Source organism: Tachypleus tridentatus, chromosome 4 (assembly GCF_004210375.1).
Source record: "Tachypleus tridentatus isolate NWPU-2018 chromosome 4, ASM421037v1, whole genome shotgun sequence".
In the NCBI taxonomy this organism is placed as follows: Eukaryota; Metazoa; Arthropoda; class Merostomata; order Xiphosura; family Limulidae; genus Tachypleus; species Tachypleus tridentatus.
Window position 1 is genome coordinate 68067418 of NC_134828.1, and position 15669 is coordinate 68083086.

The 15669-nt window shown below is 32.7% G+C and overlaps 1 protein-coding gene across 1 annotated transcript in view; it reads right to left on the reverse strand.

Moving 5' to 3' along the window:
* LOC143249369 (tetratricopeptide repeat protein 39A-like) overlaps positions 1 to 15669 on the reverse strand; it is a 59008-nt gene that overhangs the window by 25716 nt on the left and 17623 nt on the right. Inside the window, exons 2-8 of the mRNA XM_076499109.1 lie at positions 14339 to 14373; positions 10182 to 10352; positions 7095 to 7170; positions 6583 to 6706; positions 5793 to 5925; positions 1382 to 1481; positions 491 to 556 (exon numbers count right to left, since the gene is read on the reverse strand). Of these exons, the coding sequence (XP_076355224.1) occupies positions 491 to 556; positions 1382 to 1481; positions 5793 to 5925; positions 6583 to 6706; positions 7095 to 7170; positions 10182 to 10352; positions 14339 to 14373 (705 nt within the window). The remainder of the gene's footprint in view (positions 1 to 490; positions 557 to 1381; positions 1482 to 5792; positions 5926 to 6582; positions 6707 to 7094; positions 7171 to 10181; positions 10353 to 14338; positions 14374 to 15669) is intronic.

Below are 15669 nucleotides of genomic sequence, written 5' to 3' on the forward strand. Positions count from 1 at the left end.
AATGCCAATTTGACCGCAAATGCTTTTCAGGTTTCTGATTAGTAATTTAATATAAAATAAACTTTATGGAAGTTAGGTTTATGAAATGATACACTTTAGCTTTGTTAGTTGCTTACTCCATAATGAAAGCTGGTTTTGAGAGTAACGAATAGACATGGTGTAATAAAGGCATTGTAATACCTATTTCAGTTTTAAGTTTAGTTTTGTGAATTTTTAAAGGTAAATCTGCAAACAAGCAATGTCCACTACTGGAATCAAACTCCAAATTTTATCCTCAAGATTAACGTGGAGCTGCTGGAAGGGGAGGATGGACATCAGAATTTGTTTTAGCTGTTAAAGCTTTTACTTCTGGCATAAATTTACTTCTTAAAAGGGATGAGAGCACATTTACCTTATGAAGGTTTATTGTAATAGTTTAGTCTAATCAGTTATAGATGGTGCTTTACTTTAATTAAAATTAAAGTGTAATAAGCCACAGTTACTGTCTCACCTTATCACCAGAGAACCCAATAAATTCCAATAGCCTCATGACTCGTGTTGGGAGTTGCGATATCATCTGAAACGAAAATCAAATAACTCTTTGTATGGAATTCATTCACTTACATCTGTAAGTGTGGCAATGTTTGGTGTGACGGGGATTCGAACCCGCCATCCTCGGATTACGAATCGCACGCCTTAATCACATGGCCATGCCGGGCCTCCGTTGTAACGGTAATCGATTTAGTTTAAGAAACATTGATCAGATGTAGTGAATTAGAGAAGAAAGTTGAGAAGGTCGGTATGGTATTGTATTCACGTGCGTGAATTTTGTAGAATCTCCGACTTTATGACGCGAAATAGACCAGTTGCACCAGGAGACTAAAGTGAACTTTGCAGTTCATATATTACAATCTTGACTTGCTCAGCACTAATAGTTACCTAAACAAAATTTAGGGAATATTTCAGCAAATAAAGATGTAAACTGTTAAATATATACTATTAATTTTATTTTGACATTTGACAAAAAGTCAACTAACTCTATAGGTCACAGTAGAACAAAGTAACTTATAATAAAGTTCATTCTTTATAACAAACTAACTAAAAGTAAATGCAATCATAAATCAGTGCACAATCAAATAAACGCATACAATGATTAGAATGAATTCATTCATTATTTGTATACCTTGTTACTAACTCTATTTGATTAAATATGACAATAAACTAATTGGTATTCTTAAATAGTTTTCTGTAACATATTTCATGCTTTTATTTTCAATGAAAATTTATCCATCATTTTTACACATTAAATTATTAGAAAGAACATTAATTTCCTGTTTATATCAGTATACACAATGAACTAATATCATGTAGTTAAATTAATAAATCTCTTTAATATTGTTACCAAATTAAAAGTTCCAACACCCATCCGTACACCACTCTCAAAATGTTTCTTTCTTTCTACATCTTCAAAATGACGAGTGTTAAGAATATGAAGACATTCTCTGCAAAAATGAACGTAATTATTGTAATGGAGAAGTGCAAAAATAAACGTAGTTATTGTATTAGACAGGTACAAAAATAAACGGAATTATTGTATTAGACAAGTACAAAAATAAACGGAATTATTGTATTAGACAAGTACAAAAATAAACTGAATAATTGTAATGGACAGGTAAAATATAAACGGAATTATTGTATTGGATAGGTACAAAAATAAACATAATTATTGTATTAGACAGGTAAAAATAAATAAATTGAAATGAGGATGACTTCTTTTATCGTACAACGAAAGAACCTATTAGACATATACTTGTTATAAATGTCAATAGTCCTAACAAAAACGTATTTATTAAAACACGACTTTGGAATCTGCATCATAACCATTTTCGTTACGATTAAACTTCATAGTAATAGTTTCTAGTAGAAAGGTAAGCGCACGTTCTAAAGATTTATAAATATTATATACAGTAATTCTTATATCTTTACAAAAATTTACTTTTAAACGTTTCTTTATTTCAAAACTTGCGCATGATTACTTTACAATACTCATTGTACAAACATTTAATTTAGGATCTAACTTTATAAGGCATTTCTTTTTTCTCTTTTGAAATATTACTGACTTTTTATTCGCACATCGCTCAAAGAAAATGAGAAAATTTTTTCTTATTATGTTTTTCTTACAGGTATCGTTTGGGATATCAGAAGGACTCTTAGGGTAAAGAAGTTTTGGTAGAAATGAATAAAAACCCTATAACCAGAGCGCTTTCAAAATGTGAACTTTTTTTCTCCAGGGGCAAATTGGGATTTCCAGTTTGTTATCGTTTGATGCATTCAGTATTAAACAAATATAATTGTGAATTATCGTTTCACAATAGATATTGTGTAAATATACCAAAATACGTTTATTATTTGATAAGCAAGATATTTGACTTTGATAAATTAGTATTAAAAACATTTGTGTAACTCTAATTCAAACATTTCTAGAATGTTCAGTTAACAAGCGAAGGACCAATGATTTGTTTATCTATACAAACAGCAAAATAATATAGAAAGTCAAGTATAGAAATCTGTGTAAAAGTATTTTTCCCCATAAAAATATGGAATTTTGACAGGAGATTTTTTGTTTGTTTGTTTTCAGGATTCAACAGATAGAAAGTCTTATAAGTGTGCGTGTGTCTGTGCGAACATGCGAGCGTGTCATTTGTTTCTGGCATTATTACAGTTTTATAAGATGTCTAGCCTCTAATTAAAATATTTGTGGCAGAAATGACATATATATATAATCAAGATAATATATTTGTTGCAATTTAAAAGCAAATATAAATTCACAAAAACATTAAAAATCCGATAAATTAATGACGCATCTTAGGTACAGTGGTAAATTTACGAAATTACAATGCTAAAGTCTGGGGTTCGATTCCCCGTAACGGACAAAGCGCAGATTGCCTATACTGTAGCTCTTTTCTACATCTGCATACAATTCAAAAATATTATTTCTGTTTATATAACAATTTTTGTTAGTAAACACGAAACCTCAGCCATATAAAGCCATCTAGTTCAGCAAATAATTACTTGCACCCCAGTGGCTTAGCAGTATGTCTGCAGACTAAAAACCGGGTTTCAATACCCGTGGTGGGCAGAGAACAGATAGCCCATTGTGTAGCTTTGTGCTTAATTCAAAACAACAACAAATAATTACTTTAAAAAAAACACGACGGTATGTTTAAATCGCTTTAGAAGTTTTGTTTGAAAACGCTTCTTGTATACTGGTAAATCTTTTATTTATTCTTAATGGGAGTTATATCTTAAGGTAGACATACATTTGTCCAATGTTGTGCATTAAATAAAGGCAACAGGCAAGATAACTAAAAAGCGTTTGTTTGTTTTGGAATTTCGCACAAAGCTACTCGAGGGCTATCTGTGCTAGCCGTCCCTAATTTAGCAGTGTAAGACTAGAGAGAAGGCAGCTAGTCATCACCACCCACCGCCAACTCTTGGGCTACTCTTTTACCAACGAATAGTGGGATTGATCATCACATTATAACGCCCCCACGGCTGGGAGGGCGAGCATGTTTAGCGCGACGCAGGCACGAACCCGCGACCCTCGGATTACGAGTCGCACGCCTTACGCGCTAGGCCATGTCGGGCCGACTGAAAAAGTGAGAATTTAAAATATACAAACTGGGATCGCAGAAACAAGTAAGCAAAGGAGACTGTTTACAGTTTGCTTACGCTTACAAATCTCTGTAATGATTCCACGACAAAATTATCACAAGTTTTATCTACTGCAGTGTGCGATCCAACAGGAATTTTGCAAAAAACTGAGAGAGTAGTTTTAACTTTAATTTGACCAACTTAATTTTGTCCTTCTACGAAATTTTCCAAGTCTTCCACTTTCTGTCATAAAAATACCCAGTGTTTTCCTAGCCTGCGTGTTAGTTTGAAACTACATCTCGTACATTTTATAACGCGTCAGCTGGAAACTGCCATTTGATAGGTTTCCAATTTTATTGTTTCATGTTGTTATCAGAATCGCTATTGGTCATCGTCACTCGAGTTTGCTGTCTCATAGACGTCCGCAAACATATTTTAGCTATGGGTGATTATCATAGTAAATTTTCGTGCTCAGACAATGGTAACTATTCTTTCTATTGTGTTTTTAGACTTAACTGAACTTATGAGTGCGTCTTCACTAGTAATTACCCTTTAATATAGCGCTATTTTATATAGATATTACTGTTTTACATTATTGTCGTTAAGATAGCGCCTTTAATTGTTGTCGATTATTACGCCAAACTTTTCGCTCTGTCTATTTGTATTGCATTATTTGTGTCGCATCATTACAGCAAACATTTGTGGACAGTTGAAGAATGTACCTGTGTGTCAAGTAGACCTCCTAAGGTAAGCATGCTACTGTGTCTGTTTACATTATATTACTCTATGTTGTGTCGTATCATTACAGCAAACATTTGTGGACAGTTGAAGAATGTACCTGTGTGTCAAGTAGACCTCCTAAGGTAAGCATGCTACTGTGTCTGTTTACATTATATTACTCTCTGTTGTACTATTTTAGGAAAAAAACATTTCTCGTTGTGATGAGATTGCCTTGTGTTACCCATCTTTTCATAACGTTACACCGTGACATTGAAACTGGTCATTAAACCCGTGATGATAAGACCTTTATCTTTAAGATGGTTCTTTGAGGACTACTTTACATTTTGTTTGTTGTAGTTGCATATCAATGCATGTGTTTATTCTTTGTTGTATATTTATTATTTATTTTGAATGAGTTCAATGCAGTGGAAACAGCTAATGCAGCAGTAAACTGTTGTAAAACATGTAACATTCAACTGAACGCGTACGTAGCTTTAAATTTATTCCCAATAAATAGACATAAAACATTTTAAGAAACAAGATTAGTAAAAACTGTTAATTTAATAAGAATCGTCCAAAAAGTTCAGAGTCAAATTAAATCAAAATGCCTCCATGTCAAATAAGTTGGCTCTTATCTAATTGTAATTGCTATAGACATGGAGTCAAAAATAGGGTTTTGTGGCTTGAGAAAACAATGCAGACTATATTTTCAGCCTTGTTTGTTTATTTTTTACTGTTCCTTGTTGTAAGCTTGAGAATATAATATTTGCATTTTGATTTAACTTGGTTCTGTAGTTTTTGGACGATCTCTATTCTCCCTTTTTAAATGAATAGTTTTTGCTAATATTGTGTACTTGTATAATTAATTGTCACTTTGTATCTGGTATATTCACACAGTGATTTTATTAAGTTTTCTTAAGAAGGTGTATCAAATTTGGAAGTACATTTAAGTGCAAACAAGGTTCTGTTAGCAGCTTCACATAGTAGGGTTGTTCACTTTAAATTAATAGAGATATTTAGTATTGTGTTTAGGAGTGAAACTATGATTATTTGAACCAAGTCAAAATTTAGCCAAACTAGAAGTAAACATGTTTTATGTATACTAAATAAATGTTGTTGTTTTTTGCACTAATCAAATAAAGTGTATTTTGGGATATATTATAAAGTGGTGCAGCACATTACTTTACTTCTTTGTAAAAACTTCACTAACCTTGACATACAGACATTAGGTACCTGATGTTCACTGTTTGTACCATAAATAATGGGAACAATTAGTGTTGTGTGTGTTTTCTTACTTTACAGCAAAGCCACATCGGGCTATCTGCTGAGCCCACCGAGGGGTATCAAACCCCTGATTTTAGCGTTGTAAATCCGTAGACATACCGCTGTACTAGCGGGGGACGGGAACAATTATTAGTGTATTAAAGGATAATTCTTACTTGTAGGACTGATAGCAGTATCGAATCCTTAGTCCTCCCTTGAGAAATGTGTATAAGGTTTGGTCGTATATAAAAGTTAAAATGGCGTTCATCAGCAAACATTCTGCATAAGTTAACTCAGCATGAATTTCCACTGGAAAAAATACAAAGAAAGGTTGAACCGTTAGTTTGAATTCTATTATAAAAGGCAAAAACTAAATAATGTAATAAATTCAGATTATAATGTTGCCACATGCACTTGTAACAATCTTTGAGTTGTTAATATGACCATTTAACCCTAGTCTCATCTTTGTTCAGTTTATATAGAATAAATATGTATATTCATTGACTAATATTCTAAAATATGTATCTGTTCTAACCTTGTTTTCGATGTAAGGACAGATATTTTGTTTTAAGTTTCAAACAACTGGAATATAGCGATTAAGTTGTTTTTCCTTTAGTGTCGTACACTAACCTCAGTACAAGAACTATTTTTAACATCAATAAACTTGAGAATGAACCGTGCATTTATTTTATTCCATAGAAAAACATATAGGTCAAGTCGCTGTGCATTCGGCTGTTGAAAAGATGGTTGAGAAACCGTCGTTTTTCTAGTTATACGACTTAAGACAAGTAAGTAAGATGGATGGATGTGCTTCGGACATGATTCTGTATTAAATTCATTAACTCAGATTTAGAACAAAAAGTTCTGTCAATGCTACCATTCCATACTTATATGAAAATCACCAACTAATATATTATATGACACGTATACATACAATTATACTTGTACTTAGACAATGACACTTACCCTCGCTGTAAGTATTGTAATCAGGACTACGAAATATTCGAGATATTGTTGAAACTTTCTTTCTGTATTTCTGACAAACTCTGACAGCTTGCTTTAAAGCATCCATAGCTATCTCTATGTAGCTCTGCTTGGTTGTATAAAAAACATATGTTAGACTTTAGATCAGTAGTTACCGAGTTTGTCGTACATACCAATAACTTATTTCACATAAATATTGAGTCCATCGCTAAATGTGCAAAAGAACTAGCACAAATGATATTCATATTAAGTGAAGAAATTATTTACTTCTCAAAATTTAGAAGAAGATAGAAGGTTTATTTTTATATTTTTTTATTCATTTGCAAACAACCAGTAGAAAAGGTTTTTATTTACCAAATGGAAATTTCCTTTGTGAAATAATTACGGCATAATGAAGTACGTTTCTTACAGAAAACCAAAAACATATCGACTTACTCAACATACAAGAAAATATGTTTATCATGTTTTGAAAACTATACAAGAAAAAAATATACCAATTCCATAGTCATCACAGCTTGTATAAACAGCACCATTCCACGTCCTACTCCATGATAGATACTTGTATGTGCCCTAAAAAATAAACCATAGATACTGCAAAGAGTGTAAGATATTACCTAGTAGCAGGTAGTAGCAAAAATGTAATCTTTCATACTAATATACAGAGGATGTGTACGTTATATTAAAACGATTTGGGATGCTCACAGCGTCGTTACAGACTAGGTGGACACGACTAGGTGTGCTTTATCGGAAGATGATATATCTTGACGATAGCACCGTAGCGTAGTTTCTTGTTACAAAAGACTCGATCGTGAGAATCTCATGCTCAAAGTATATCCATCCTTCTTACTTATTTTTCATAAACAATCTAGTTAGAAGGACGACGATTTCTTAATCTTATTTTAACAGCCGAATGCACAGGCGCAGCTGCGTTCAGCGACTTGACCTATGTGTCTTTGTATGGAACAGAATAAGTGCTCGTTTCATACTCAAGTTGATTGAAATTTGTAACGGTTGAACGAGAGATATAATTGGAAACCTTTTCTTGGTGAACCTGTGCCTTGTTAGCCTAGTTTTTGGATGAAATTCCTTCTTGATTATGTTATGCACAATTGTATAAGATATGTGGGCAGTTTTTGTCACTGACCTTTTGTGCTCATGAATTTCCATCTATTACAAGGCATTTAGCTCAATGGCAAGTTACTAGCTTTATAATGCTAAAAATCAGGTTTAGATACCCATAATGGGCTAAACAAAGAAAGCCAACTGTGTGGCTTTTTCCTCTAAAACAAAATATATGTACCATGGCTAGGGTACGACTTGGTATGGGTCTTTTTCTGGATGGTTCTGATTCTTCATATTAGTTCACTTTCCTTTTTGTTTTTAACAATTACATTAAGTACAAGTGATATTTCAGTATTGGAAAGTATAATTCCCGGAATTAACTACGATCAGAATGTGTAATATTTTGTCACGGAAATAACTGTTGAGTACCATTGATTTCCGGTGGCATCGCTCTACCTACGAAACGCTAAACAATGTCAAAATTTAGTTCTGATACGGGTCTTTCTACTGTGACTCTGTGTTTATCATTTCCTTGTTACTTTTCATTGTCCAAATCGTTTTTATATAACATACTTAACCTTCTGTACTAAATTCGTTAACTCAGATTTAGAAAAAAGTCTGTAAATGTTATCATTCCATATTTTCGTACTTATATCAACTAATATATTATATGACATGCATATACTTACAAATGAACTTCTCTGTTTGTTTTTGGTTTTTTGGAATTTCGCACAAAGCTACTCGAGGGCTATCTGTGCTAGCCGTCCCTAATTTAGCAGTGTAAGACTAGAGGGAAGGCAGCAAGTCATCACCACCCACCGCCAACTCTTGGGCTACTCTTTTACAAACGAATAGTGGGATTGACCGTAACATTATAACGCCCCCACGGCTGTAAGGGCAAGCATGTTTGGCGCGACCGGGATGCGAACCCGCGACCCTCAGATTACGAGACGCACGCCTTAACACGCTTGGCCATGCCGGGCCGAACTTATCATTAGACATTAGTATTACATTTCGAAACACTGCATTCTCTACGTAGTTTTACAGGGAGTTTCAAAAATTAGAATGGGATATAGCTTTGTTTCTTTGTTTGGAACTAAGCACAAAGCTTACACAATGGGTTATCTGTGCTTTGTGTATCACAGGTATGGAAACCAGGTTTCTAGCAATATAAGTCCGCAAACATACAGCTGTACCGGGAGGGGTCAAGTGTACAATAACACTATTATAACCACACTACATTCGTCATATCGACTGTCCACTACACATTTCGCTTAATTCAGAGCTCGTCCGGTTGGTTGGGACACAACAAACACAGCAATATTCGGAACACTATTTATATAAGCCTTTTGTTACAGCAATAATTGTAATAAAGTAAAGAGCTTCGAATTGAATGAAACGCGTCTTCGACAACAGGTATAGCCTAATACAGTGCTGCTGGAGTACTATTATTATACACTTACACAATCTTTTAATTCTTTAAAATCAATAAAAAAACTAAAATAAAAAATATTTAAAACATAACAGGCCTAATACACAGCTATTTTTTTAAACAAATGGCTTATATAAATAGATTTCCTATCACTATTTGTTTTACCCCAGATGGTCCGAAACGCTTTGAATTGAGCGAATCGTGTCGTTGTAAAGATGATGAAAATATAGCGTGGTCAGAAAACTATAACCCTTGAAATTCGCTAATGAACTAGATAAGAAATGTGCTGTTCAAAAATATATTAAACCTAATCGTTCGACTCTTAATCTAAAGGTCACGGGTTCGACTCCTCGTTGCACCAAACATGCTCGCCCTTCCAGCTGTGGGGGCGTTATAATGTGTCGGTCAATCACACTATTCGTTCATAAAAGAGTAGCCTAAGAATTAGCGGTAGATGGTGATGACTAGCTGCCTTCCCTCTAGTCTTACTGTTAAATTAGGGACAGCTAGCGCAGATAGTCCTCGTGTAGCTTTGCGCGAAAATTAAAAAAAACAAACAAAAGTCTATTAAACCTAATACTAATTCTATACTAATACTAGTATACTTATGACAAACATAATCATGGTCATACTTCGTTAATTTGTAAAAGACATTCATATAATAACAACTGTCATATATACTAATATATACATATATAATATTAAATTTATACTTTTATTTCTTCGAACACAAACTTCTGCTGCCCACTAAGTAACACTTAGGACGTGTCCCTCTGCCACTACGGTTTTTGTTTCGTATGTTTTGAATTTCGAGCAAAGCTACACGAGAGCTATCTGTGCTAGCCGTCCCTAATTTAACAACGTAAGACTAGAGAGAATGCAGCTTGTTATCACCACCCACCGCCAACTTTTGGGTTACTTTTTTTACCAACGAATATTGGGATTAATCGTCACATTATAACGTTCTCACGGCAAGCGTGTTTGGTGTGACGGGGATTCGAACCAGTAACTCTCGGATTACGGGCTGCTATTACGGAACCACTTGAATCAACTTAGTAAAATCACAATGAGGAAAATTCATTCTAACCTGGATGATATAATCTTCAGTGCTTCATCAAATCTGTTGTTCAGAAACAAATCCAATGCACCAATAGTTTCATCTAAAACTTCTTGAAGGTCCCAGTCTTGACTTTCTTCTGTCAATGATTCATTAACTGTGTGTCCTGATGATAATTCCCTATGATTCAAATCTAAAGATCTATAGAAAACAAATTCACTTTTTTTACAGGGAAACGTAATTAACCGGTAAAATTGTAATTAACAATGAACTAAACTGTTGTACTGGTTGATAAGAATTCGTATGCACAAAAAATAAATTAATTAATTGAAAAACGTTCTTTATCAATACGGTATAAAGATAAAATATCTAAAAAATGTACGCCGGTTTTAATGTGCCTTTTTTGTATCTTGTAAGATAAATGTAAGAGCTTAATGAATTGTCGAATTTGTTACGGACATCTTACAAGATACAAAAAAGGCACATAATAAGTGGATATTTTAAATGATTTTTTTACAGTAATTAATGGTGAGGTTCGTTTTTATCTTTTGTTATTTGGCCATTTGAGTTTAACATTTACTTGTGGGCAATTGACGAAGTGGTTGACTTCGCTGACTTAGTTTAACTTGCATTAACAATGAATTGATTAGTGCAGTGTGTTCATTAAGATTTTAATAATTAAAGTTGTAATTGTAATAAAACTTACAGATCTTAATCGTAATACAATGTATTTAACAATCAAAATAATCTAGAAAATGTTTTGTATCTACCTAATACACAAGAGTTTAAAAGTAAAATTTAACCCGGGATAGAGTGATTCTGATTTTATCAGCCAAGTTTCATTTTTATTGACACAAAGTAAGCAAAGGGATTCTAATATTTACATCATAGTTTATGTGTTACCTAAAGTTACTCAAAATTTTGGTTTCTTGAAAAACTTACGTACCTGGCATGTTAACTGAAACATGGCTTATCGTATCCTGTTGTTTGTAATAAAGGTAGAAAGAAACCATAAGACATTTTGTTAATGTTTTGTGAGCTGGTGTTTGCCATTGTTTAAGTACATGTGAAGCGAATGATGATAATGTTGTTGACCCATAGGAGTATTCACATTAAATTTTATACAGGTTCCTATCATTTACGGCAGAGAATTAAGTTATTAGGTCACACTACCAACTGCTTAACTATGAATGTAATACGCTGCTTTAAGAACTTTACAGAAAACTGAAACATATCAAAGAAGAACCTAAACAAGCTCAATAATGGAGTGAAGTGAAAATGTGCAATTCGATTCAGACCAAAAGACATACAAAAGGTACAGTAAGAGGTTTGATTTCTCCAAGCTTAAGAGCCAAGTTGTTTACACACAGCCAAACTCTTCAGTTTATTAACCAGTTAAATTAAATCCTCTGGTGGGATTGCCTCCATTGGAATGTGGCCTAAAACCACCTCTGATAGCACTCATGAAGATCTAACATCTACTGTTCAAACATAGTATACAAGGTAGAAAGTAAAATGATATTTATCAAGAGTTTTTTTATCAATGATATTTATCACAGTATGTAAACAGTGACATGAATTCGCCAACTACTAATCGATTCTTAGTTAGAAATTGGAAATACTAAAAACAAAGAAATTACAAAGAAATAAAATATAATAATCCAGCATTTTCTGATACTTTCTACCAACAAAGCTCAAGAAAATTTGTTTTAAATGATATTCTATCATGAAGAAAACCTATACCGTTTTCGGGGTATATTTAAATCACATAACAATGTATAAAACACAGGTCAAGTATAAAATCCCAAACACCTTATAAACAATAAATTAATTTATCACATGAATCAGGTTACAATTATGCTGGATCTTGGGTATTAATATACTCCATATGTTACTTCCTTATCTGTTACTAACCGGTTTTTTTTTCTTCTCTTTGTAAATAAAAAATCTTTTCCGGTTGTTCTGTTTGTTTATGAGTACAGTATGTTGGAAATCACGTAACCCACACACGTTGTCAAGGTACTGTATGCAGGCAACATAACTATAATATCCTACAGGTAATGTAGCCTCAAAGTTCCTAGACGTATCTTTGAAAATGTAAAGGACAACGTTATAAGAAAGCTTGCATCACTGGAGGTAATACAAAACTTAAGACGTCTCTGACCGTTCGGTCAACCGTTTAAAATACGTGCGTTTTTTGTTTAACATTACCAGAAAATGATGGACGATCTTCTGTTAATATTTTATAAAAAAACACTTTATAAAAATAGAAGGTAGGTAAGAAGAAAAACAGAAATATGCAGGTACCAAAATGCAATGACTTTTAAATAATAATTACGTTTATTCTCACTTAACAAGCTCAGCCAAAAAAAAAAAAAAAAAGATGTATTAAGTGCTGTAGGGGTAATTTATTCTAGCAACGATACACTCCTGTTAAACTTTTAATTAAAAGTTGATTGTTCTCTTAGCATATCAGTAAATAACCAAACACCCTACAGTGGTTTAATACGAGAACAAAAATAATTAACTTCCAAACTATACAAACATCAAGTTCATAATTTAAAGCTTAGCAGTTGAAAACTGTATAATAAAGACATTTACTTTTTTATTTTATATTTCTCTAAAGTCAGTTCTGAATATTGTTAACTGTACTGTAGGCACAAGTGAATATTGTTAACTATACTATATTCCTGCTATATTCGTTTTCGTTTTTGTTGTCTTTATTAAATTATCGGCTTTGTCTAAGCACCTTACTGTTTGTACTTTACGATGTAACCTTCTTCAAATATAACTTTTTATCATAAGATAATTTCTTCTTAATTTTGTTATTTATGTTAACACTATATACATCTGTACAACGACGTATATTTCATGCAATTCATTTCATTATCATGTTAAAATTCTCTTAACATATGAAAATTTTCATAAAATTTAATAGAAATAATTCTGGTAATAAAAACAAACTATTTGTGATTTCAAACCTTTTTTCTCGATGAATTAAAATTAATTATAATAGTCTTTCTCTCTACCTCTCCACTAACGAATACAATAATTGAATGAAACTTTCAGAACAATTTATGATTAGAAAGTTATTTGTTTTGTGTTTGTTGTTAAACACAAGTCTACACAATGGGCTGTTTATGAAGTGCCTACCATACGAACGTATCTGTTCATATTGGATGACAAATCCCATACTAAGACTAGTTAACAACTTTAGTTTCGAGTGATGTTTCTTTTTTTGTTGTTGTTGTTGCTAAATATAAAGCTACCCTTTGAGCTATCTCTGCTGTGAACTCTGCAGCAGGGATCAGTGCTCGATATTTTATATTATAAGTCCTGAAACTTACTACTGAATTCGAAGGGCTTTCGATCCGTGTGAATATTTAACGTTTCAGTTAGGTAGGTATAAAAAATTATCCAATGAGGTTTTACACATTTGTGTAAGAAACACTTTAATGTAGATTTTGATTAGAAATCCACATTTCAACCTTATGCTTTTCACACATCAGTACTCAACTGTTATGATATGAGGATTTTTTATAATATGTCAGCCGATATCCTTAAAATTCTTAAAGTTATGCGTCACTACGGTGAAGAAAACAGTATACCTAAACTAAGCGAAAAATATTTCTGTATTAAAATATAGACTTTTTGTGTTTCCAACAGTAATTGGTTAATTATATTAATATTTTTTTTTCAAATTTTTGTGAACATATTTAACAATAATATTAATATTATTTTCTCTAAAATTGTTAAGCATGCCTAATAATTATGGCATTTTTCTACATTTCAAGACCATGTCCGATCATTACAAGAACATTCAATTTAATACCACTGCTTCTAGATTAGATATGTTTAGATCAGGGTACTCAAACTACCTTCTTTATAGCACAACTAGACAATGAAGAGGTTTAACAGAGAAACAGCTCTCTTGTAACATATCAACATTAAAATTATTTTAAAAATTAACAATATTTGCTGCATTTTCCTAACTACTCTGCGACCCCTTCAATAGAATCAGCCCTGAAATTAAGAACGTCTAGCTTAGAACATACTAAACAATAAAGAAAGATTAAAATATTGGTATACAAATAAGCGTTTATATAAGACTTTTGTTTAATGCATAAACATTTATTTTAGCTATCAATATGGCTTCTCTAGATAAAAATTATTGGGAAAGTACTTACGGAAAAGTATCTTCATCCAAAGCATCTTCAAACATCTTAAAAATAAATAAAAAACGAATATTTAATTCAATATATTGTTCATGTGTTTCGGCTGATGTAAAAACATATATTTATAGTTACTTAAACAGATAATCACCAAACAATAATCATTCAGTTGTTGTTGTTTTGAATTAAGCACAAAGCTACACAATGGGCTATCTGTGCTCTGCCCACCACGGGTATCGAAACCCGGCTTTTAGCGTTGTAAGTTCGCAGATATACCACTGAGCCATTGGGGGACTAGTTATTCATGCACTGTGAAGAATACGGGAAAATAATTTCTACAGTATTTTAAATTGTTTGTTTGTTTAGAATTACGCACATAGCTATACTATAAGCTATCTGTGCTCTGCCCACTACGGGTATCAAAAGCCGGTTTCTAACGGTGAAGTCCGCAGACATACCAGTGTGTCAATTTTTTTTTGGGGGGAGACAGTTTTTCAAATAACTAATAATCTCGTGTTTTATGTGGACGTAGGTAAATGAGTAAGTGGTTATACGTACAAATGAAAATAAATGTTTAAGCTTAGTGGTCTTGTAATACGAGAATTCGATCACTACGTAATTTTACTATTTCAAAACATGGGTAAGTATGGGGAGAAATATGATTATTATTGTTTATTACATTAATACAATACAGTTTATCAGTAGCATACTAACTAATTTCTTTACATTTAATCTAATTTATTTAAATAACTTTACTTAAGCAGGCGTAATACAAGACAAGGTCTTTGGTTGACTTAATATGGTTTTCACTCTACTCTGACGATTTAATCTATGAGGTCATCCCATAAATAATGTCCGAAAATTTGATACATAAAGTACATCATCATTTCTGTCTTTGTAGAAGGCTTTAATGACTAAAATATGTAATAGGAAGTGTATAAAAATATTCAGACAAAATAAAAGAAACTAACCCAACTCCACTTTTTCAGATCATTGATCAAATAAACCATTATGAAAATGGATGTGTCTTAGGAGAAGATTACACATATAATGCTTTATGAGTTTAAAAATGGCAACAGTCCAACAGAAACTACACAAAAAATTCAGGGTGTTTATGGTGCGGAGTCTCTCAATGAAAGAAAATGTCGAAGGTGGTTTCAGAAGTTCAGATCAGGTGACTACAGCTTAAGTGATGTGCCATGTTCAGGTCGTCCTATTGAGTTTAATGATAACTTACTGCTGGCTTCACTTGATGAATATTGTGCTGTAACAGTCGAAGAACTAGCACAGAAGCTTAATTCAACCCATTCAACAGTTCACCATCATCTGTAACAGCTTGGAAAGGT